Source organism: Myxine glutinosa, chromosome 2 (assembly GCF_964187855.1).
Source record: "Myxine glutinosa chromosome 2, kmMyxGlut1.1, whole genome shotgun sequence".
NCBI classification, from domain to species: domain Eukaryota; kingdom Metazoa; phylum Chordata; class Myxini; order Myxiniformes; family Myxinidae; genus Myxine; species Myxine glutinosa.
The window spans coordinates 101,002,196-101,027,682 of NC_136262.1; the positions used below are offsets into that span (position 1 = coordinate 101,002,196).

Sequence of the window (25,487 nt, forward strand, 5' to 3'; positions counted from 1 at the left end):
GTGTATGACCGTCGTCCGTAGCAACCCGATGATGTCAAATTCTGACACGATGAGAACACAACGTGGTGTTCGTAGAACGTACGTAGTACCCCCCTCCCTCTTGGCTACCTTTGTTATACCTTTATCTTCCCACTTTGCACTTCCCTCCACAAGTATTCCTCCCCCGTCGCCTCGACATCGCTCCTGTTTATCCGTCCCGACTCAGACATCCTTAAGGAGTCATGCTCATTAAATGTTTGTAACGTTTTTATACGAGGCGTCTCACTCATCCTGCTGTACAACACTTGTCCACAATTAAATATTCCGCACTTTCGATCCACTCCTGTAAACGACCAATGTATTTTTGGCGCGACAATTCCTCCTGTCAACAACAAAATGGTCATCAAATATGGCGTTAAAAAGTTCTCGTGGACTGGTAGGAATGGAAATGCGACCAATAAAGTGAAACTAAACAGGTAATCTTCCACAGTAACTGAAAAACTAATATACAGGTACATCGACAATCGGCCATTACCTAGCTGTTGCTGCTGCTGCAGGTGTCTAGTGTCAACCCATGGAGGTCAAAAGGCATGACTGATTGTTTTGCTCTTTCGTGACGGTTCCGTGACGGGTGTCAATGGGTGAGCGGGTATTTCACATGATAAAATGAAGAAAAGCACGAAGAATTGGACCCTGCATATCCACAGGTGATTTTTTCCCACCATTTTTCGTGAAAAATGAAGTAAGTCGTCCAATTTGGTTGCCGAGTCCACCATTGAAAGAGGCTGGGGAATATAGTACGTCATCTCTCTCACATTAGCCAATCAACATCACTGTTGCAACGTTGACCGGCTCGTCCTGTAAAATACACCAATGAGGAGCGTCGTTAGGCTGGGCAGGAACAGCAATGGCTGCTTCCACGACGTCAGTCAAGTTTATCGGAATTGTGTGTGTAGTTTCAGAGAAGAAAGAAAATACCTGTTTTGGGGGGTAACCCTCATGCCCCCCCCTTCCCCTACGTAGACCCCCTTAGATACCTCTGCGTGCACACACACAAACACACACACAGACACTCATACACACACACACACACACACACACATACACAGACACTCATACACACACACACACACACACACACACACACACACACACAGGCACTCATACAGTCATACATACACACACACATACACAGACACTCATACACACACACACACACACACACACACACACACACAGGCACTCATACAGTCATACATACACACACACATACACAGACACTCATACACACACACACACACACACGCACTCACACACACACACACACACACACACTCATACACATACATACATACTTTTACGTTTGTGGGGGTAGGGATGCTTTCGACCAGGTATATTTGTGTAGGTAGATTTGTACACACACTCATACATATCCACACACAGGCACGATGACCTCCGAGCACGACTCCTGTGAGTAATCCACTCACCGCTGATGACGGCAAGGGAACCAGAAACACGTCCATGGATTGATTCCTTTCCCTGTGGGTTGGGCTGGAGACATGTTCTCAAAAGGCTTCCAAAGCCATGTAGGCTGACTGACGCTGTAGTTAGCAGCAGTGCAGCAGCTGATGTTGCTTTCAGCAGGGGGAGCTTCGGTTTTTCATATTCAATTTTGCATTTCGTATTTGATTTTGATGTCTTTCTTCATGGTTACAATTTGGAGATCTCGCTCTCTAAACTATAAGCAGGTAAACAAACAGGGTGACTGTGTGGCAGCACCCCTTGTAAGTCAGAATCCCTGCACCAAGGCCTGTTATGGCAAATTAATGAATCATTCAGTTCAGAGGTACGACTGTAATTGTGTGTATGAAATGCAACCTGAGCCACCTGATCAAGATCAAGTTATTTAGACGTTAGTGAATCATCTCGTATAATGTTATTAGTTATAGCAGGGTGGCTTCACAAAATTATCGTTGCATGGCGGATAAAAGCACGAAATCTTGCCAACATCACCGCTTTGCACAAAAAAGGTGCAAAAACAGATCCCAGCAACTACAGACCAATCAGCCTTCTCCCAATTATCAGCAAAGTCATGGAATCCATCATTGCTCCGGATATGAAATCTTTCCTCTTCTCCAATGGCTTGATCTCTGATCATCAATTTGGTTTCAGACCAGGTCACTCTACTCTGGAAATGCTGCTTCTGCTTTCTAAACAATGGATGGAGGTCCTCAATGCCAAACAGGAAATTAGAGCTGTCTCCCTTGACATATCACGTGCCTTCGATATGGTCTGGCACCCCGCTCTGCTCACCAAACTCTCCTCCTTTGGTATCCATGGAAATCTCCACGCATGGCTGGCGGACTTCCTCTCTAGTCGTAGTCAACGTGTGGCCCTAAATGGGTTTCTCTCATCTCCTCTTCCTGTTCAGGCTGGAGTTCCCCAAGGCAGTGTTCTGGGCCCTGTGTTTTTTCTGGTCTTCATCAACGATCTCTCTGACTCTCCTGAAAATCCTCTCTATCTCTTTGCTGATGACTCTACTCTCTGTCGCTCCAATCCTCATCCCTCAGATCGGCAGTCCGCAGCCTCCTCACTCTCTGCGGACGTGGACAAAATCACAGACTGGGCAAACAAGTGGAACATGTCTTTCAATCCTGACAAATCTCACACTCTTACGATGTCTCTCCGAAAAGACCGACTGGACAACCCTCCCATCCACTTTCTGAATAATCCTCTCCAAGAAGTTCTGTCACTCAAGCTTTTGGGTCTCACTATCTGCCATGATCTTTCCTGGGAAAACCACATTTCAAATCTGGCCTCCAAAACCAGTCGCTGACTGGGCATCCTCCGTCATGCGAAGTCCTTCCTTGGCACACCTGAGCTCCTCACCACATACAAGGCTTTCATCCGCAGCTCAATGGAATACTGCTCTCCCCTCTGGGCTGGTGCTCCTGCCTCACACCGAGCTCGTCTTCGCGCTGTTGAAACCAAAGCGTTCAGAATCATTGGAATCTCCCGCGATGAAGCTAACTCCGAGGGCCTTTCACTCACTCACCGCAGGCAGGTTGGTGGTATTTCCGTCTTCTACCGACTCCTCTCCGGCCTTGCCCCCCCCCCCCCCAGCTCTCTCTGGGCTCTGTCCCCCAAATATTCATACAGGTCGCACAAGATCTGCCTGCAACCCTCTTATGGTTAAACTGCCAAAATCATGACTCTCTGCTCACATTCACTCCTCTTTTCTCCCGCCTCTGGAACAAACTCTCTCACTCTCTTCAATCCCACTCCTCCCTCCAAGTCTTTAAAACAGCTGTTCACCACCATCTCTTGTCTTCCCCCATCCAAAACCTTGATCTTTTCTACCCCCGCTAATGTCACCCCAAATCCACTTTTTTGAAATACCAACTTCTTTCCTGGAAGTCCTTGGTGTCCTTGTGTTTTATTCTTCTCCCACCCCCCCACCCCCTTCCCACGCCTCCTCCCCCCAAGCCCCCTCCCTCCCACACATCTCCCGATGTCCCTGCTCTCAAATGTTGTGTTTGTGTGCTTCCCCTTCTCTCCCCATAGAGAGGTAAAGGGGAGGGGGGGGGGGGTGGGGAGGGGTGAAGAAGTCATAAGTCGGGCAACTTGTTTTTGGGCCTGCGGGAACCACAGCCTGAAGCGCCCCCCACCATCTTGCTTATACGGTACCTCCCCGCTGCCTAGTAGAAACGCACACACATGTGTTTTGACATCGATGCCATGGTCCTGCAGGGGGGTAAATACGTGCGTAATGCTCTTGTGTTTTGATGATGTTGGAAATGTGTATGAGTGGTTATGGGTTTGTGTTGAATGAATGTGGGCGAAATCCACCGAGCCATGTCACTCACCTGTAACACCAGGACAGGGCCCGTGGAAATTTGGGAAGCATTGGGATGGCCCTGCAGGTAACGTTGAGTCTTGTGACATCCACCGGGGGACGCAGTCCCAATGGACTGGAAGGGGTGGAATGGAAGGGGTTGGAAGGGGTTGTATAAATGTTTTTGGGTTCCTTTAAATTTTTGTAAGTTTTGGTTAACTTTTGTGGTTAAGGTAGATTTTTTGTGTGCTTTGTTGTTTTTCTTCCTCCCGGGAGTTAGGAACGAGGAGTTCAATAATTTTGTAAATATTTGATATTGTACATGGTTGCTTAAGGTGTTAGAATGGTAAGGAGAATAGGTAAGTAGCTTCAGCTCACTTCCCACAGCCCTCCTAATTTATTAGGAAATTGGAAAAACAATGTAGAATATTTTACTCCAGGGGGTCCCAGGATTACCCACCCAAAATTTCGTTGTGATCGGTTCAGCTGTTTTTGCGGTACCTGGGAAAGGACGGACGGACATTTTGTGAATTATAGTAAGATACCTGCATGTTTGCCTCGATCTGATGAGGTAATACACCGCCCAGGTAAAGGGGGTTGAGGCACTCAGCTGCACGAACAAAGCTTGCTTGAACCCACCCCACTGGAATAGTCAAGGGAAGGGGTTCAGAGAGACAAAAATATATATATTCTGGGAGACTGAATTTATGCTTCGCAGCAGCGTTTTGTCTACGCAACCATCTTAATCATCTATTAAAAGCATGCAAAATGTCAGGGCTTCACTGGATAAACACAATCGCTGAGTTTGGGGGACTCGATAAACACAACCGCTGAGCTTGGGGGATTCGATAAACACAACCGCTGAGCTTGGGGGAAGTGACATCACCTCCCAGAGCACTTTGGGTAGCAGCGGCATCATCTTTATGATATTGCTTTTCCATCCACACTCAGGGTTTTTTTGTTTTTCACAGTCTGCAATTGAGTAGACAACAACAACAACAGGCATTTTAAGGCCATTTTCCCTGCCAGAGCGGGGGTTAGCCTTGAGGTCCCCATGACAATCTTCTCCATTTTGCCCTATTTTCTGCATCTCCCCTTGTTATCCCCCTTGCCCGCATTTCTTCTTCCACCATCTTTAGCCAAGTCTTTCTCGGTCTTCCCCATTCTCTACTTCCTTCTACATTCATTTCCATCACTCTTCTCAACCAGTCACTTTTATCCTTCCTCAACACATGACCAAACCATCTCAAACTGTTTCTCTTCACAGCATCAATCACAGGCTCTATTCCCATCATCTTTTGCAATTCATCATTTGTCTTCCTCTATCTCAACGATACTCCACACATCCACCGAACCATTCGCATTTCCACCCTTTCCAGCCTTCGTTGCTGCTCTATGTTCATTACCCATGTCTCGCTCCCATAAATCATAACACTTCTCACACATGCAGCATACACCTTTCCCTTCAGCTTCAACGACACTCCCCTCATCATCAGCACGCCACTCAGTTCCCGAAACTTCTTCCATGCACATCTCACTCGAGCAACCGTTGCCGAGTCTGATCCACCTTCTCCATTCAGCATGTCTCCTAGGTAGCAAAATGTTTTCACACCTTCCAGCTTCACGCCGTCTCCAAGATCCAACTCAACATTTCCTCCATCTGCAGCTCCCTCTGTGCACACCTTACACTTGAATGTAGCTGCCACACTGGTTAATGACCCTCTCAAACCACTACATTTTTGATGAACCCACTCAGCACACATTGTACATTGAATGGTTCAAATGCTGCAATTGAGTAGGATAAGGATAAATTTCCTCTCCACATGGATACAGGGTTTGTCTATGTTCTCTCCTTTAAATGCTGAGCATAAATCAAAGAAGTCTTGTTATGACTCGGCCTGGGTTGGCATTGAATCACCGACCTCCTCGGCTCAGAGTGGATGCTCCAACCATTATGCCACCAAGTGTGATAATTTAATCAAAAGTAGAATAAATACAGCTGTCCATTTTTGACTATGAAGTCACAGCTTTTGTGTCGCTCCCTTTTGCACCCAGTGACCTCGCGTTAGTGACGTCTGCGAGCCACCAGGTGAGAATAAGGCAGGTACATCGAGGGTTGAGGGAATAAATAGCCCGCACGAGCACTTTCCGGGTGCCGACGTCACTTCCGCCCTGCCATGTAGGGTCACATTGCACTTTGTGCTCCTCAACTGAGTGGTATCCACACCCATTTGCCCCCCCCCCCCACCCCTCTTGTCCCCACCAACATGAAACATCCTCCAACGCATGTGTGTATTGAAGGCCGATGACTAAAATTCAGACTTATCTCTCTCTTTTAAATGTGTTCAAACTCTTGTCTTCCCCCATCCAAAACCTTGATCTTTTCTACCACCGTCAATTCACCACCGATGCACTTTTTTGAAATTCCGACTTCTTTCCTGGAAGTCCTAGCAGTGTCCATGTGTTTTATACCTCTCCTACCTCCCCCCCCCCCCCTTCCCATGCCTCCGCCCCCCAAGTCATCTCCCTCCCACAGATCTCCCGATCCTGATGTCCTGGTTCTCTACTGTTGTGCTTGTGTGCTTCCCTCTCTATCCCCATCTTGTCTCCCGCTCCCTTTATCATATGTTTTGTTTTATGTGTCCTTTTGTTTTTTTGTGATTAATGTTAGCTCTTACACGAGCCTCGATCTTGTATACAAAAAAAAAAAAAAATACACTAAGGCCTCACTGACATCATCAGAACCATTATCAATCATCGGAACCATTAATCAATCATCAGAACAATAATCAATCATCAGATGTAGTATATGTATTTGATGTTTGTTTTTATAGCATTCATGCTTTAAACAATTATTGTAATACAACCATCCATAACAATGGGAATGTTGATTGTACTTTTTATCAATGAAGGTGCCATGTCCCCCCCTCTTCTCCAACCACGCTGCTCCTGCAAATGGAGACCATTACATTACCTCGCAATGGGTCTTTGCAACCTCTGCATAGCAGGTTCAGTAAGGTGTACATGATTATAGCTGTGATGACATCATTTAACCACGTGGTGCAGTTATATATGATTGCACTCAATTTTTCTTTTGTATTTGTTTTAATATTGCCATTTTATTTTTTTCTGATACTGTATTTATGAAATGTAGTGGTGTTTTGGCCCGAACAATATACACATTATATCTTTGGTTGTAATATGTGAGCCCCCCCCCCCCCCCCAATCACCAACTAAAATCAAAGCGCACACAACATCCTGTTTGCTTAATTTTGTGCTGAACTTGTATCAAGGCCTCCAACTTCTCAATAACTTCTCCATTAACAGAGTATATACATACAATGGGCTTCGCATGTGTTGGCACTTCCCTTTTCACTAACTTAACTACAGTGAAGTGAAGCTAGCTCATTATAAAACACCCATATTGTGATGTAAACACCCATAATGTGATGTAAACACCCATATTGTGATGTAAACACCCATAATGTGATGTAAACACCCATATTGTGATGTAAACAGCCATAATGTGATGTACACCAGGTATACCAAAAGCTGCACTGGCATTCAGCTTTCTCCCAAATCACCTGAACTGTACAAACCACATACAGTAACAAAACCATACAAACCCCTCATAATCCAGGCACTGATTCCATTGATCATTTCCCTGCTGGCCAGATACTATATTCAAAAAATTATCAAATTACCTAAGAAGCTGTAGAATTGCGAGGGCAAAGTTACGGGCTAAAGGAGTGTATTCGAGCCGTGGTCCTTCACGCCACTATCTCCGAACATTTCCCAAATTGCTGTTGTCATCTATCTATAATTCCAGTAATCTCTGTGTGTGTGTTTGTTTGTTTGTTTGTGACCGCTGTTTCTCGACAACCACGGGTCCGATATACTTTAAACTTGCCAGGTATATTGCTGGGGACCCGAGGATGTGCCTTTTCAAGGTTTCATATTAATCGGACAAGTACTTACCGAGCTATGTCCAAAAAACGATTCAACCAATCAGAGAGCAGCGAGCTATCGCGTGTGCCGAACGTGGCGAACACACTCTGCCTCGGACGGCACATTTGAGAGCGTATTCATTTATTTCACGTTGGCAAACTATGTTGCCGCTATGTTGGCGTTAAACTATGTTTTAAAACTAATTAAAACCATTTCATGTAAATAGAGGGGGGGAATTGTCACTGTACTCGCAAGCCGTTCGCCGTTCGCTTTGGCGTTGCGAATGGACCAAAACATTTCATGGACCAAACCATTTCATGTAAAGCGTTCGCCGTTCGCTTTGGCGTTGCGAATGAACCAAAACATTTCATGTACCAAACCATTTCATGTAAATAGAGGGGGGGGGGGATTGTCACCGTACTCGCACCCACGTACCCACGTACCCACGTACGGGCATTGCACCCACGTACGGGCATGCCCTAGTCTATCTATAATTCCACTAATCTCTGTGTGTGTGTTTGTATGCTTGTATGTTTGTATGTTTGTTTGTGACCGCTGTTTCTCGACAACCACGGGTCCGATATACTTTAAACTTGCCAGGTATATTGCTGGGGACCCGAGGATGTGCCTTTTCAAGGTTTCATATTAATCGGACAAGTAGTTACCGAGCTATGGCGATTTAGCCGTTCGCCGTTCGCTTTGGCGTTGCGAATGGACCAAACCATTTCATGTAAATAGAGGGGGGGGGGGGGGTTCTGTGGTCGTTGCGAATGGACCAAACCATTTCATGTAAATAGAGGGGGGGGATTGTCACTGTACTCGCAAGCCGTTCGCCGTTCGCTTTGGCGTTGCGAATGAACCAAAACATTTCATGAACCAAACCATTTCATGTAAATAGAGGGGGGGGGGGGGAATGTCACCGTACTCGCACCCACGTACCCACGTACCCACGTACGGGCATTGCACCCACGTACGGGCATGCCCTAGTCTATCTATAATTCCACTAATCTCTGTGTGTGTGTTTGTATGTTTGTATGTTTGTTTGTGACCGCTGTTTCTCGACAACCACGGGTCCGATATACTTTAAACTTGCCAGGTATATTGCTGGGGACCCGAGGATGTGCCTTTTCAAGGTTTCATATTAATCGGACAAGTAGTTACCGAGCTATGGCGATTTAGCCGTTCGCCGTTCGCTTTGGCGTTGCGAATGGACCAAACCATTTCATGTAAATAGAGGGGGGGGGGGATTGTCACTGTACTCGCAAGCCGTTCGCCGTTCGCTTTGGCGTTGCGAATGGACCAAAACATTTCATGGACCAAACCATTTCATGTAAATAGAGGGGGGGGGGATTGTCACCGTACTCGCACCCACGTACCCACGTACCCACGTACGGGCATTGCACCCACGTACGGGCATGCCCTAGTCACTGATAATGGGATGAATGATCTTCATTCGAAAAATCAAGGAAGGTTATACAAGGCCTATCTATGCTGTGCACCCTTCTCTTCATTCCACTCTTTGCCAACATGATATGGAGGAAGTTCCAAAGCCTGTGATGAAAACTCTTCAATGAGTATCAATCATAATTGTTAGTCCAAAAGATGTTAGATGTTAGATGTTAGTCCAAAACATAGATGTCCAGGAATGCTTCTTTATGTAATATTTTGTGTCCACATGATGTCCACTAAAGACTGCCTCATGTAGGTGGTGGTGCTTCCCTGGCAGGTCTCTCCTAACCTGGGCAGATGATGACTTCCTTGTCTTTTAAAATTTGATGTTAAAGAAAATCTATGCCATCCAGTAGATGATGGTTGCAGATAAACACAACGTCATTTCGGTCCTGTTATGTATTCTCACCAAAAACCTGACCTCTGCCATTCTCGTATCAGTATGAAAGCCTTAAATATACGTCGTTCCACTCTTTGATGACCTTCATAATGAGTGCAAAGAAGGGAATTTCCGAAGGAATTAGGGATATGTTGTTTCATCTCAAGTGGACAAACCACGAGCGGCTAAATGGCCTCTTTCCAAAAGCAAAGCTGCTTCAAAAAAACCCAGTTAAATCAGAACTAGAGCTTCCAGGGAAGCAGAACTCAACTGAACTGACTGGACAACTTTAAAGTAGGTCAGTTGTCTGTACTAGATTTGACTTAAGATAGCAACCTACCTTGTGTGGTAAGAGTTTCACACACCAAGTTTGATCAAAATCCATAAATACTTGTGGACGTTAAAGTCTTAACGTCGTTTCGGAGCTGAAAACAATATGGCGGCCTATGGCGGCCATTTTGTGACGGATCTGGTTGGAATGCAATAGCAGCCTACCTTGTGTGGTAAGGGTTAAACATACTAAGTTTGATAAAAATCTGTTAATATTTGTGGACGCTAGAGTGTTAACGTCGTTTTCATGACCAAAAACAAAATGGTCGCCTAAGTCCTCCATTTTTCAACGGATCGGGCTGAAATGTAATCCCAACCTGGTCCTTTGGGTAAGGATGCTGCATGTCAAGTTTGATCAGAATCAGTTGATATTTGTGGACGCTGGAGTGTTAACGTCGAAAAGTTAACAGACGACGACGACAGACGACGGACGCCGGAGGGTTCAGTATGTGATGAACTCAACTGGACCGTAGCCCAGTTGAGTTAAAAACGTAAATCATTTTTACCGATTTAAACATCAAAAAACAAAATGTTTATCATAAAAAATTAAGATCACCAAAAAGTAAATCCGTATTCTGCAAGACTATGGCCTCACAATCCTCACACACAACTTTAGAGCATGAAGAGGAAAACCCGAATGGGGTTTTGATGCTTTTGATAACTGTTACTATAGTGTCACTGATTCATGTGAGCTTCAATGGTGTTGTAGGTGGAAGAGATTGAATGTCGCACAGGTGGGTACTATGCAATGATACTGTGAAGATGCATACGGAAGAGGATACGCAACACCATAACTTGTATTGTGCACAATATGGGCAGCACAGCGCAGCGTTTAACAGGCATGTGCAGCCGCACTTGGAAGATGCTCCAGAGTCTTCTTGCTCATTTCGGTGGCTTCTGCCTTTCAACTGCAGCCGACAAGTGTTTCCTCGAGGGGTCTCCTTTTGGAGCATTTCGCTTGGCCACCACACCTGGACATCTGGAGAAGAGTAGATTGCTCTTTTTGAGAACTCGAATTTACAGAATTTCTTACTTGTTCTTTTCCCCTTAATTCCACATTTAATACTAAAGTTTTCCTTCATTCCACGTGATACCTCGCTTGATCTACCAATGAGATGAAAAGAAGAATAACATGTTATTTCAGCACATAGATGTCAAATTTGACAGCATTGTAGGTGAACTGAGCTGGAGAACAATGTGTCTGTTGTGAGTCACCATGAAACCCACACAACTCAAAGTGGATTATTCGTAACACAACAATATTCACTGCAAATAATGCATCCTCTTATGTTATATCTCTTATGATAAACCAAACATCTACTCAAGAATACATATTAAAGATCCTACAGATGTAACTTTAAATACAATATGAATTATGGTGCCATAAATGATAAAATAATGGGTGGCAATGGTGAAGACAAAGCACTACAAGGACACAAGGAACATGCGTGGGCAGAGATGGGGGATGTGCATGTGCCAGGAAAGGGGATGCAAGTGCGTGGAGGTGGGGGCGGGGGGGGATGCGAGTACATACAGATACAGTGGGCATGAGTACACGGACTTGGGGGAAGGTGAGTGCCCAGGCGTGGGCATCATGAGTGTGTGGACACTGGAAAAGCGAATAGTGAACGTACCGAGATGAGACATGGGTGCACCAAGGATGGGGTGGTGGGGCAGTGGGGTAAAGGGGATGTAGGTGCACTAAGATGAGGGATGTAGGTGCACTAAGATGAGGGATGTAGGTGCACTAAGATGAGGGACGTAGGTGCGCCCAGACAAGGAACGTACATGTGCTGAAATGGGTGAAGTACATGTGTGGAGATGAGGATCGTGCATATGGGGGTTGGGTGGGGGGGAGGGTAGTCGTGCATGCGTGATTAAGGGGATGTCTGTGTTTTATAAAAGGTAAGTTGGATTGGAGTTAGAAGGTACATGACAGTGATACAAAAACAAATAGCGTATTTGCCTGAGGTTTGGAGAAAATGTGCAGACGATCATTAATTTAGTCATGTTAAAGGAGGCAAAATTTAAATACAAATCCTGTGGAATAGGACATCAAATTAAAAGTTACGCAAGCATGCCAACAATAACATCCATGGTTAGAATTTGCCAAATAACAAGCTCTCCAGCTTAAGTTATGCAGACAGTTGTCTTACACGTTAAACATCATCTTTCATCGAAGAAAAAAAAATCTGCAACTAGTTACTGTATCTCTGCCATTAAAGGTGGATGGAGGTTATGTTTTCACCCATGTTTGTTTGTCTGTGGGCAGAATATCTCAAAAAGTTGTGGACGGATTTGGACGAAATTTGGTGGACAGCATGGGTGTTTGACAAGGACAAATTGATTATATTTTGGTGAACATCCTGGTTCGAATATTAGGATTTATAAAGTGATTCTTTACCATTGAGTGGTAAGGCTATAAACAATATATAACATGATATCTCAAAAGATTATGGACTGATTCGGACGAAACTTGATGGATAGGTTGGGTTGTGACAAGGATGAATTGATTCAATTTTGGTGAAGATCCGAGTCTGGATCCGGATGCGAGAATTTTTAAATTCCTAAAAGTGATTCTTCACCAATGGGTAATAGGGCCAAAAACCATACATGACATGAGATCTCAAAACGTTCTGGACGAGTAATGAAAAAACTTGGTGGTTGAGTTGGTTAGATGACAAGAACAAGCTGGTTAGATTTTGGTTCAGGTCCACATCCAGATCCGGTCTATCAGTGGGATACAAAACGTAAACTGTTCCGCCTAGTGGAGGTATGTTCTCTACCAAGTGGCGTTCTAACTTTATCATGAATCTTGCATTAAACTCACACCAAAACCCCTAGAAGTGTGTAATTTAATTGCAAGGGACAGGTTATCAAAGCATGAAAGGTCAGGTCAGGTATGGGAGCATGCTCCGGAGCAGCGCGTTGCCGCATCCACTTTCTGACGATACTCCGTCTGGCCATCCCCCAGGCTGATGCCTGGCCCATCCCTATCTTCTTGAGATTCCGAGCAACCTGCTGCAACCACGAGGCACGCGGTCGGCCCATTGGCCTCCTCCAATCGCGATGCTCCCTTATTGAGAGTATCTGGTGAGCTGGATCAGCGTCCAGAAATCGAGCCACATGTCCATACAGCCGCAGCTGACGCTCACAGACCATACAGGAAACAAATCTCATCTGAGTCTCTCTCAGCATCTGCTCGTTGGACACGAAGTCCGACCAGCGATAGCCAAGGATTCTCCAAAGAGACTTGGTTCCAAAGGAGTTAAGTCTCATTCTCTGGCCTTTAGTAAGGGTCCAAGTCTCGTATCCATAGAGCAAGACTGGAAGCACCAAGGACTTAAAGACTCTGACTTTCGTCCTCCTGCATATATATCGACAGCGCCACACCCCATGATCCAGTGAATCCATGACTCCCCAGGCCTGACCCAGACGTCTATTGTAGTGGTTGCCGCTGAGCATACACAATCGCCTTACACCTGCCGAAGTCGCAACCAGGGAGCGATCACTGTACCGGGCTCGCCCAGGCCGCCCGGGCATGCCCAGACTCGCCTTTCCCGGGCATGCCCAGACTCGCCTTTCCCGGGCTTGCCCAGACCGCCCGGGCATGCCCAGACTCGCCTTTCCCGGGCATGCCCAGACTCGCCTTTCCCGGGCTCGCCCAGGCCGCCCGGGCATGCCCAGACTCGCCTTTCCCGGGCAAACGCTCCGGCATGACGTGTTTGATTGTGTTTATATATATTGCTACCCGATAAACGGGCTTTTCAGAGTACCCGAGTTTTCGTTTGACCAATAAAGAAGCTCGGACGAATTCCCGTCTTTTGTCGCGTCAATCCTTTCGACTCGCGTAGGAGCACAGCTCCTCACTGGTGACCCCCGACATGGACACGGCAGTTACCCTTAAACTGCCTACCTTCTGGGAGGCTCACGCGGCGGTTTGGTTTGCCCAGGCAGACTCCCAGTTTGCCCTGCGAGGCATTACCGCAGACGACACCCGCTTCCACCATGTGGTAGCGGCACTCGGTTCCGCCACCGCGGCCCGTGCCTTGAGCCTCCTCCAGCACCCGCCAGCCGCTGACAAATATGGCGCGATCAAGACGCTCCTCCTCGACGCATTCGCCCTCTCACCGGCAGGACGCGCACGACGCCTGCTCGACCTGCCCGAGCTCGGCGACACGCGCCCGTCCGAGCGGATGGACTACATGCTCTCGCTGCTCGGTGAGCACTTCTCGGATTTTCTTTTCCGGGAGCTGTTCCTCCGCCAGCTGCCTAGCCAGGTACGCTTCGCCCTGGCAGGCACGCAGATCACGGATCCCCGCGCCCTCGCCAGGGAGCCGACAAGATCTCCTCGGCAGGCCAGCACATCGGGGCGGCTACCTGGAGCCCGCCGCCGTCCGAGGCGATGCCCATGGTGCCCGAGCGCCCGGTGCGGTTGGAGGCCGAACTGCCAGTGCGACTGGAGGCCGAACTGCCAGTGCGACTGGTGGCCGCCACGCCGCGCCGACCGATTCCAACACGACGGCCTGGGCCTCCACCTGACCAGGCATGGTGTTATTACCATGCTAGGTTCGGACAAAAGGCTCAGACATGCCGACCCCCGTGCACTTTCGGCAAGTCGGGAAACGGCCGGGCCGGCGTTCATTACCAGCCATGAGCGCCGGCCACTCGGGCAACTTGCTTTTCATCAAGGACAAAGCGTCCGGGCGGCGTTTTCTTTGTGACACCGGCGCCCAACTGAGCGTCATACCCGCCTCCGAGCAGGACAGGCAGACCGCCGTTTGCGGCCCCTCCTTGGTCGCTGCCAACGGATCGGCCATCCGCACCTTCGGCCCACGCAACGTCACCCTCTGCTTCGACAGCCAGCGCTTTAATTGGACCTTTGTGATGGCAAGCGTGCCCATGGCTTTGCTAGGCGCCGACTTCCTCTGCGCGCACGGGCTGCTAGTCGACGTAAAACGGCGTCGCCTCGTCAACGCCGAGACTTTCAGCTCCCTGGCATGCACAATGAGCAGCTCCGCGCCAACCGAACTATCATGCGCCCTCCCGGCGGCGAACGAGTTCGCTCGCCTGCTCGCAGAGTTCCCAGCCCTCACGTGGCCAACGTTTTCGGCCGTCGCAGTGAGACATGGTATCGAGCACCACATACCAACTACGGGCCCGCCGGTCTATGCCAGAGCCCGCCGCCTCGACCCGGCCAAGCTCGCCATGGCAAAGGCCGAGTTCGACGCGTTGGAGCACCTCGGCATCGTGCGGCGCTCCGATAGCGTGTGGGCCTCGCCGCTGCACATCGTGCCGAAGCCGGGGGGCGGCTGGCGCCCATGTGGCGACTACCGCCACCTCAACGACGTTACCACCCCCGACAGGTATCCTGTCCCGCATATCCAGGACTTTTCCACCCGTTTGGCGGGGCGGGTCATTTTCTTGAAAATTGACTTGATACGGGGATACCACCGGATACCTGTCAGGCCGGCCAACGTCCCAAAAACGGCCGTCATCACACCATTCGGCCTGTTCGAATTCCTGAGGATGCCGTTTGGCCTCAAGAACGTGGCCCAGGCGTTCCAGCGCTTGATGGACGGCGTGCTGCGCACCCTGCCGTTCCTCTTCGTCTACCTGGACGACATCCTCATTGCCAGCACGTCCTGGGCCGAGCACCTCCTCCACCTCCGAACACTGTTCGGATGCCTCAGCGAGCACGGCTTAATCGTCAACCCGGCCAAATGCCACTTCGGCACGACGGCCGTTGACTTTTTGGGCAACCACATCACCAAGAACGGGGGCCGTGCCGCTGCCAACCAAGGTCGAGGCCATCACCATGTTCCCGCCTCCCCGCTCCATCAAGGCCCTGCAGGAGTTCCTCGGCATGGTGAATTTTTACCACCGTTTCGTGCCCCGCGCTGCTCAGCTCATGCGGCCCCTTTACGAAGCCCTCCGGGGCAAGCCGGCCAAGCATGACGTCATCTGGTCCGCAGACATGGACGCGCCATTCACAGGCGCAAAGCTGGCCCTCGCCGACACAACGCTGCTTGCTCACCCGGTGCTCGACGCTCCCATCGCCCTCACTACGGTCGCCTCCGACTACGCGGTGGGCGCCGTACATGAACAATGGGTGAACAGGGTTTGGCAGCCACTCGCTTTTTTTAGCTGGCAACTCCGGCTGAACGAGCTAAAATATAGCACATTTGACCGCAAGCTCCTCGGTCTATACCTGGCCGTTCGCCATTTCCGCCACCTCCTGGAGGGCCGCCCGTTCATGGCTTTCGTCGACCACAAGCCGTTGGTTTACGCGATGGCCAAAGTCACGGAGCCATGGTCGGCCCGCCAGCAGCACCACCTCTCCGCCGTGTCGGAATTTACCACGGACATCCGGCACGTCGCCGGAAAAGACAACGCCGTGGCCGACTGTCTTTCTCGGGCCAGCGCGAACGCGGTCCACCTGGGCGTGGACTTCGCACTTATGGCGGCCGACCAGACCACCGACACCACGGTGCAAGCCCTCCGGGCAGCGGACACGGGCCTCCGCCTGGCCGACATCCCCTTCGCGGACACTGTCCTGCTCTGCGACGTCTCCCAAGGCCAGCCTCGCCCCGTCGTGCCCGTTACCTGGCAGCGCCGCATTTTCGCCTCCCTCCACGGCCTTTCTCACCTGGGCCAGAAAGCTTCCCAGAAGCTGGTGTCGGCGCGGTTCGTCTGGCACGGACTTCGACGGGACGTCCGCGACTGGGCCGACGCCTGCACTGCCTGCCAGCGGGCCAAGGTCCACCGCCACACCCAGGCCCCGCTGGCACCTTTCACAGTGCCCGAACGGCGTTTCGACCACGTCAACGTGGACCTGGTGGGCCCCCTTCCCCCATCACGAGGTTTCACACACCTGCTCACCATGGTGGACAGGACCACCAGGTGGCCGGAGGCCGTTCTCCTCGCTTCCACCACCACCGCCGACGTGGCGCAGGCTTTCATCGCCACCTGGGTCGCCTGTTTCGGCGCACCGGCAGACATCTCTTCAGACCGCGGTCCGCAGTTCACCTCCGAGCTTTGGGGCGCGGTCGCCCGCAACCTGGGGGTCAAGCTCCACCGTACCACGGCCTACCACCCCAAGCCAATGGGTTGTGCGAGCGTTTTCACCGCTCCATGAAGGCCGCGCTCATGGCCGGCCTTCAGGAAGGCGGTTGGGCCGACCGGCTGCCGTGGGTCCTTTTGGGCCTCCGCACGGCCCCCAAGGAGGACCTCCGGGCGTCCACCGCCGAGCTGGTCTACGGCCAGCCGCTACGCGTCCCGGGCGAGTTCGTGCCCGACGCTACCAGTCCCTGGTCCGCGGCTCGCCAGCGCTCGGACCTCCAGGAGGCCGCCCGACGGTTTGCCCCCGTGCCAACGTCCCGCCACGGTGGCCCCCAGTCCTACGTCCCCCCAGCGCTTCGCACAGCGGAGTACGTTTTTGTGCGTCATGACGCACACCGGGGGCCACTCCGGCCGCCGTACGACGGGCCCTTCCGGGTCCTGTGATGGGACGACAAGTCTGTCGTTGTCGACGTCGGCGGCAGGTCGGACCGGATTTCGGTGGACCGCCTCAAGCCGGCGCAGTTGGACGTCGACCAACCACCACGGTTGGCCCTTCCTCCGCGGCGAGGCCGCCCCCCGTCCACGGTTCCCCCCGCTCGACCACCCACCACCACACCGGACCCCCCCCCCCCACGACCCTCCAGGGGTCGCTTCGGCCAGGTCATCAGGACCCCCCTTAAATTGACCCTGCCGGTGCAAGTCGATTCTGGGGGGGGGGGGCGCGTGTAGCGGTTGCCGCTGAGCATACACAATCGCCTTACACCTGCCGAAGACGCAACCAGGGAGCGATCACTGTACCGGGCTCGCCCAGGCCGCCCGGGCATGCCCATACTCGCCTTTCCCGGGCTCGCCCAGGCCGCCCGGGCATGTCCAGACTCGCCTTTCCCGGGCATGCCCAGACTCGCCTTTCCCGGGCTCACCCAGGCCGCTCGGGCATGCCCAGACTCGCCTTTCCCGGGCAAACGCTCCAGCATGACGTGTTTGATTGTGCTTATATATATTGCTACCCGATAAACGGGCTTTTCAGAGTACCCGAGTTTTCGTTTGACCAATAAAGAAGCTCGGACGAATTCCCGTCTTTTGTCGCGTCAATCCTTTCGACTCGCGTAGGAGCACAGCTCCTCACTATCAACCTCTGGCTCACAACATGCGGAGACATGAATAACACAGCCAAGGTAAGTGAATCTCTTCGTAACCTCAACATCTTCGCCACAAACAGGCACAGACAAGACAGCAGCATCCAATATGTCATTGAAAGCCTGGATCTTGGTTTTAACCCAGCAAATCCGTAATCCCAGCAGATTCGCCTCCTCATTCAGTGATTGGAGGCCTCCTCATTCAGTGCCTCATTCAGTGCCCCCGTAAGAATATCCAGCGTCTCCGCAAAGATGACTGCGTCATCTGCGAAATCAAGGTCAGAGATCTTGGCACTCCCAAACGATGCACCACAGCCTGACCTCTCCGACGTCCTCCCCATAATCCAGTCCATACAAATGGTGAAGAGTGTGGGAGCCAGTACACACCCCTGCCAAACTCCAATAACAACTGGAAATAAGTCAGAGATGGAGCCACCACACCTCACAGCACTCTCAGTACCAGAGTATAGTTCAGAGATCAGATTGATCAGCGTTGGTGGCACCCCACAAAGACCAAGATTACTCCAGAGGGCATCCTGATTCACTGAATCGAATGCTTTGCAGAGATTAACATAGGCTGCAAGCAGCCCCTGACGAAACTCTTGCTTGCCTCCGGTGAGGAGCCGAAGCGCAAGGATAAGGTCAATCGTTGTGGTGTAAGACAAAGCATGGAAAGACAACTGATTCACCCATTCGGGCTCATCAGCTTATAGCTGTTTCAATACTCACCTGGATAACGTGTTCAAAGTCTCCTTGGTGGCTTTTGTTTTCTTGTGCTGAGGTCCATAAAGTAAGGATTGGATGTCCAGGCACTGCAAGGGATGAAATTAAGAACATTCTGATAAGCTACTGTTCAGCTATCTGTTCAGTGATTAATTAAAATCTTAATCACCTGTATCAAGCAACTGATCACCTTAACCAAGGCTGCAAGTTTGGCTGGAGTCCCCGAGGTTGAAAACAAGAAGTTTGGTTCTGCAAATTATTGACAAATGTCCCAAAATTATCCATTCCCTTTCACAAGGGGTAAAAGGTGCATAAAAGGTAAATTTACCTCCACTTTTTGAATGAACCATTATTATGCTTAGAATATAAAGTCTGCTGTTGCTGATTTTCATTCTATTGATGCAATGGATCGGAGCAAAGATGTCATGATGAAACGTTCATATGTTTAAGTTTAACAAGAATGACAGCACTGTGGTCACAACCTGCAACAAAATCCGGCAATGGGCCGATTGGAAAATGTGCATTTAAAGCACTCTTAAAAAATGAATAGCGCAATTGGGAAACACACATTTAATGCGCTATTAAAAGATTAGCAGCACGATTGGGAAACACACATACAATGCACTCTTAAAAGATTAACAGCACGATTGGGAAACCCACATTTAATGCACTCTTAAAAGATTAACAGCACGATTGGGAAACATATTTACTGCGCTATTAAAAGACTAACAGCATGATTGGGAAACCCACATTTAATGCACTCTTAAAAGATTAACAGCATGATTGGGAAACATACATTTAATGCACTCTTAAAAGATGAACAGCACGATTGGGAAGCATACATTTAATGCGCTATTAAAAGATTAACAGCACAATTGGGAAACATACATTTCATGCGCTATTAAAAGATTAACAGCACAATTGGGAAACATACATTTAATGCGCTATTAAAAGATTAAGAGCACAATTGGGAAACACACATTCAATGCGCCATTGAAATATTAACAGCACGATTGGGAAACCCACATTTAATGCACTTTTGAATGATTAACAGCACAATTGGGAAACTTACATTTAATGCGCTATAAAAATATTAACAGCACAATTGGGAAACATACATTTCATGCGCTATTAAAAGATTACAGCACAATTGGGAAACACACATTTAATGTACTCTTAAAAGATTAACAGCACGATTGGGAAACATACATTTAATGCGCTATTAAAAGATTAACAGCACAATTGGGAAACACACAATTGATGCACTATTAAAATATTATCAGCACTATTGGGAAACATACATTTAATGCGCTATTAAAAGATTAACTGCACAATTGGGAAACACATTTAATGCGCTATTAAAATATTAACAGCACAATTGGGAAACAGATTGAATGCGCTATTAAATGATTAACAGCACAATTGGGAAACCCACATTTAATGCACTCTTAAAAGATGAACAGCATGATTGGGAAACACATTTAATGTGCTATTAAAAGATTAACAGCAAAATTGGGAAACTCACATTTAATGCACTATTAAAAGATTAACAGCACAATTGGGAAACTTACATTTAATGCACTATAAAAATATTAACAGCACAATTGGGAAACATGCACTATTAAAATTTAATGCACTATTAAAAGATTAACAGCACAATTGGGAAACTTACATTTAATGCGCTATAAAAATATTGTTGTGGTTTTTAGAACCCTCCACTTGGTAAATTTTTGTAAATGTTCCCTTATAAATAATCCCCTGTAAATATTCCCATTTTTGGTGTAAAGGTCAAAGGTTGCACCATAGTTAGGCCATGAGCAACACGTAGCACACCATAGTCTTCTTCTTTAGTTATTTCATTAGTATGTGTTTCAGGTAAGGATCTGTTTCCAATAGTTGAATCTGCGTTGTATTAATCAAATAACCTAGGCCCCTTCTCAAATTCCCATTCCATTCATATTGCGGCGTAATCTGCCCTCCAAATTGTATTATGCGCTACTCTACCAGCCGCAGCCGCTTCAGCGTTCGCTGCCTTTTGGTTTGTTCCTGCCCGCCACCATAAGCCACATGGCAGAGTGGGAGAAGAAGGGAGGAGCGGCCAGGAACATAGGCGTGGCCCCATCAACGCGTCACGAGGGGAGGTACCAATGAACCCTCGTGACCAATCCGGGCCGAGGTGTGTTCACCGGTAGGCGGAGCGAAGCGGATGCGGATTGATACGCGAGGCAGGTAATAAAAGCGCCGCCGCAAACTACTTCAAGAGAGAGGAGAGAAGATCGGCAGATGATCGGCAAACTTGAGAGAACAGCGCAGAGGCGGCGAATGATAAGAACATTGCGCGGAGGATCGCTTGGGGCGATCGTTTGATACGAACTGCCGTTGGTTTTCAGAGTGTTCGGCATGCTATACGTACCCAGAAGCCAGCCCCTCGCATATGTAAGGTCCGGTCGCACGCCAACGATACGCGAAGCTGCCTGCCGTTCTTCGCCCGCGGACCCGGAGCCTGGACGGATCCCATCGCCTGGAACCATCTGCCTGGACCTTCCTCCCTTACCAGCTACCATTCCGTGTGAGTCTGTCTGTTTGTCCTGGGGTTGAGATAAGTTAAGACTGTTTAGATAAGCTTGCCCTATGTCCTTTTATTTCCTCCTTCTTGTATATTCCCTTCTTTCGTTTCCTGTTTTAGTGTAGTTAATAAATCATATTTGTTCTTCCTTCACCCTTCTTGTTCTTTAGTTCCTCTCATCCGGTCATTTTAGTCTTTTCCCAATTGAATACCTGTGGCACGATTTGGCCAACCGCTTTTAATCGGGGTTAGTCCTTTTGTTAACGGCTCTGATCGTGGATTGCTAAACCGCTCGGCAATTACCATCACATCCGCGGTTCGAGCAGGGACTCATCTCCCTGCTTTGCGGAGAGATTGGTGAAGGTGTTTGGGAAACCGTTGACCAATCACCCTGGGCAATCTCACCCCGCAAAGGAGCGGGATAGTTCCAGGACCGGAGACGGCCAGCTTAACAAGACAAGGGGATTAACCCCCCCTTGCTAAAGTGAGTGCCGTACTCTGAGATCCGCAGCAATATTAACGGCACAATTGGGAAACATACATTTAATGCGCTATTAAAAGATTAACACCACGATTGGGAAACCCTCATTTAATGCACTCTTAAAAGATGCACAGCACGATTGCGAAACATACATTTAATGCGCTATTAAAAGATTACCAGCACAATTGGGAAACCCACATTTAATGCACTCTTAAAAGATGAACAGCACGATTGGGAAACATACATTTAATGCGCTCTTAAAAGATTAACAGCACGATTGGGAAACATACTGTTACGGACACGGCTTCAGATGTTATGATGGGCCGAGCGGAATGGCCGCCGTGTTCGCACAGTTTACCCAATTACCCCCAACTCACCCGATTCCACTCGAATGTTGGCCAAATCGCGCTACGCTAAATCAATGAAGGAAAGGACACAACGACTGGGATAAATGAAACGACGCAAGGGGTACAGTTCTCAAGACCTCCGGAGGAGGATATAATTAGTGGTGGAGAAAAGGGGTAGATTACAAGGTAATGAGGTAAAGACACAGAAGAGATAGGCACTTAGACACAATCTTATCTATCCCAGACAGACCACAGACAAACGGAACAAGACTGACTTACACAGGGATTGATGGCAGGGAAGGACAGGCAGTCGACAGCACAAGGTGCACCTTGGCTCAGGGACAGGATAAAGCACTGTCCAGTCCAGAGATGCGGGGAGGTGTCACAGCGCTTGGAGGTGGCGTCCTTCTCTCTCCAAGCTCAGGGCGCATCTGACGTCACCTCCCTCTTTCTGCGCATGCTCAGCAGGGAGTGACACGCCCTCGGCTCGTTGGCTCCGCCCCAAAAGGGATCGGTCCGCCGCTTCTATTGGGTGCGGGGGTTACCGGGCTCCGCCCTTGACGAGGAGCTGACAGCGAGCCCCTACTTGGTAACCCCGTCGAGCACATGCTCGATGGCGGCTCGTTGGAAAGGCCTGGTGCACTCCCAACACCCCCCACCAACCAAGCCGGAGTGAGGACGCGCACTCCCCGCGCCGCCGCCGTTGTTGTCGTTGTTGTTGTTGAACCGTGAGGAAGAGCTGCGGGGAGGTATTGGGAGGTCCTAAACTTCCTAACGGTGCCATACAATCACATTCTGGTGCAACGAAGAGTCAGAATCAATGGAAACGAGTCCTTAACTGACATAGACTAAGAATAACTAGCAAGATGTCCTATAGTTGTCTACGTGAGATGCGGTGGACCTGGATGCGACATTTAATGGGGGAAATAGGGGGAGGTCGGGTCTACAGAGTGTTGTTTACAGAAAATGGGACTAGGGAATGGGGGATTGGGGATAGTTGGGAAGTATGGAGGAAATAGGGGAATATTTACAAGCGGATATGGATGGATGTAAATCCCATATCCGCAACATTGAACCCTTCTTTACCTCGGGGCGTCCCGACCCGATAAATTTTTACCTACTTTAGTGTGGCACTCAGATGTAGTTCCCTCTACTATTAACTCAACCCTGAGTGCGACAGTTTTACAGATGTTCACAAATGAGTAAATATGTCCCCCTGCGATGTTGCACCCTTCTCCTAACAGAAACACACCCACAGGATAACCGAATCGCGGAATGGTCTTCAAACTAAACATACAGCCGGTAGGGAGCATTATTTACAATTGACGCTACTTTATTTACAAGACTAACCCAGGACCTGTGATTGTTCTTTGGGGGGAGACAGTCTGCTCTGCATCAACGCACCATTAAAGCACCCAAAAACGCACCAATACACACCCAAGCACCAATCGGTGCAGTCACCATTGTTCATCAATAAAATAAAACCAACAAACCCAAACCCTGCAGGTGTCTCTTGCTCTTCGGCTCCCTCTGCTGGTTATTATTATTGTCTTCCAGTTGTTGTCTTTCTTTCATTTTCTTACTGGCGGCCTATTTGAGCATAAAATGAAATGCACCCAATGTGTCCATTTTTATTTATTTATGGCCCACAGGGCCGACTAGTGTGGTTCACCTGTGGGGCATCGGTGCCCTGTGGCCAAGGTCCGCCAGCAAGATTTTGGGCCCTCATGGCCGGTTCCAGCAGAGGGGCCATGCCCCAACCCATGGGGTCCATAAGTGGTGCTCGGCCACAGACATGTGGTCCATAATGTGGTGCATCGATACAGACAGCTGGTTCTGAGAGTGCCGGGCGCACAATGGCCGACTCACGCACGCTCCCCTCGGCACCCAATGGCGCACAGGTCATGTGGGAGACAAAAGAGACAATTGAGCGAGGGGTAAGGTCACAAGGGTACACATCAATAAGGCAATGCAAGGCGAAATGCGTACGGAGAGCGAAATGAGAAAGCTCGTCCCTACCGTACGTCACCCCCCCTGTCACCTACACTACCCTTGCCCTTACCCCATATTTACAAAATCTACACATTTACAAATTCGTCGCTAATGTCTCGTCTCCCCATATTTCTCCAATACCAAATTCGTCGCCACAATCCCTCTACTTCAAAATTTGCCATCACCCAATTCATCATCAATCCTCATAAGGAGGAAGAGATGGAACATCAAGCACAATGTCACACCCACGTCATGATGCGTCTCACATTCCAAACATCTGCACAATAAAATAACAAAACATGGCATGGTGTGGAGGTACGTCATCTCAGGTGAGTGGATGCAGATGGTGCGAGGAGACTTCAATCCTAACTATCCTCTAAATGACTTTAACACACTTTACACTACCCGGGGTCTTTCCCTGCCAATCCATTGGCCAGCTTACACTATGGGTTCTAAAAACCAATTCCCATTGACCAAACTGTGGTGCTCATCAATTTGGGGTCTCACTCCCCCGATTCATCTCCCGGTGCCCTTGCACAATTTCTGGGCTGTGACGTGTAGCTCTCCCAGCAGGTCTACCCACCTGCACACCTCCACCACTGCAGTTGCCACCCGAGCTTACCTGCTCCTTAACCTAACCTATCTACTGGGGAAGGCCCCTCCTGGCTCTGTCACCCCACTCGGTGCCCTCTGGCACTGGGCTACCCGGGTCCGTCCTCCGGATCCTCGGGCCTCATCCACAACTACCGGCTCCCAGAGCCCACCTGCGGCCTCACCTGGCCGACATCCTCACAGTGGTGGAGTGCCCAAACCAACTACACACACTAACAGGCTACACGCCCAGCCATTTCCACAACACTAATGCACCCATCCAAATACCATTCTGTCACCCGCACCACAGATGCCAATATCCAACCACAATTTACCTATACCCTCTACCTAACACTTACACTACCCGCCCCGGGTATTCGTGATGGGGGTCCACTCTTCCCCCATTCACACCTTCGCACCACCCACTCCACTCCATCGTTTCCACCATACTCACTCCACGACCATCCATTCCAATACTCCACTTATTCCACACTCCATGTCTTCCACACAACCATTTATTCCATTCACCTGTTGGTGCACACCTGTGCACTCACACCTGGTGCCACCTGCACCCTTCTCTCCCCCAAGCGCATTCGCGCTGATCCACAACACTCACTACTCCCTCACTCCTCCACACACCTGTCCAGTTCTCACACAGCATCATCTCAT

The 25,487-nt window shown here is 49.3% G+C and overlaps 1 protein-coding gene across 1 annotated transcript in view; it reads right to left on the reverse strand.

Annotated features, from left to right (window-relative positions):
• Nucleotides 1-9,192: 9,192 nt before the first annotated feature.
• The window catches only part of LOC137421515 (tetratricopeptide repeat protein 23), a 72,863-nt gene continuing 56,568 nt past the window's right edge, over nt 9,193-25,487 (reverse strand). The window contains exons 10-11 of the mRNA XM_068107644.2: nt 18,848-18,930; nt 9,193-10,899 (exon numbers count right to left, since the gene is read on the reverse strand). Coding sequence (XP_067963745.2) covers nt 10,803-10,899; nt 18,848-18,930 — 180 coding nt within the window. The 3' untranslated portion in view covers nt 9,193-10,802. The remainder of the gene's footprint in view (nt 10,900-18,847; nt 18,931-25,487) is intronic.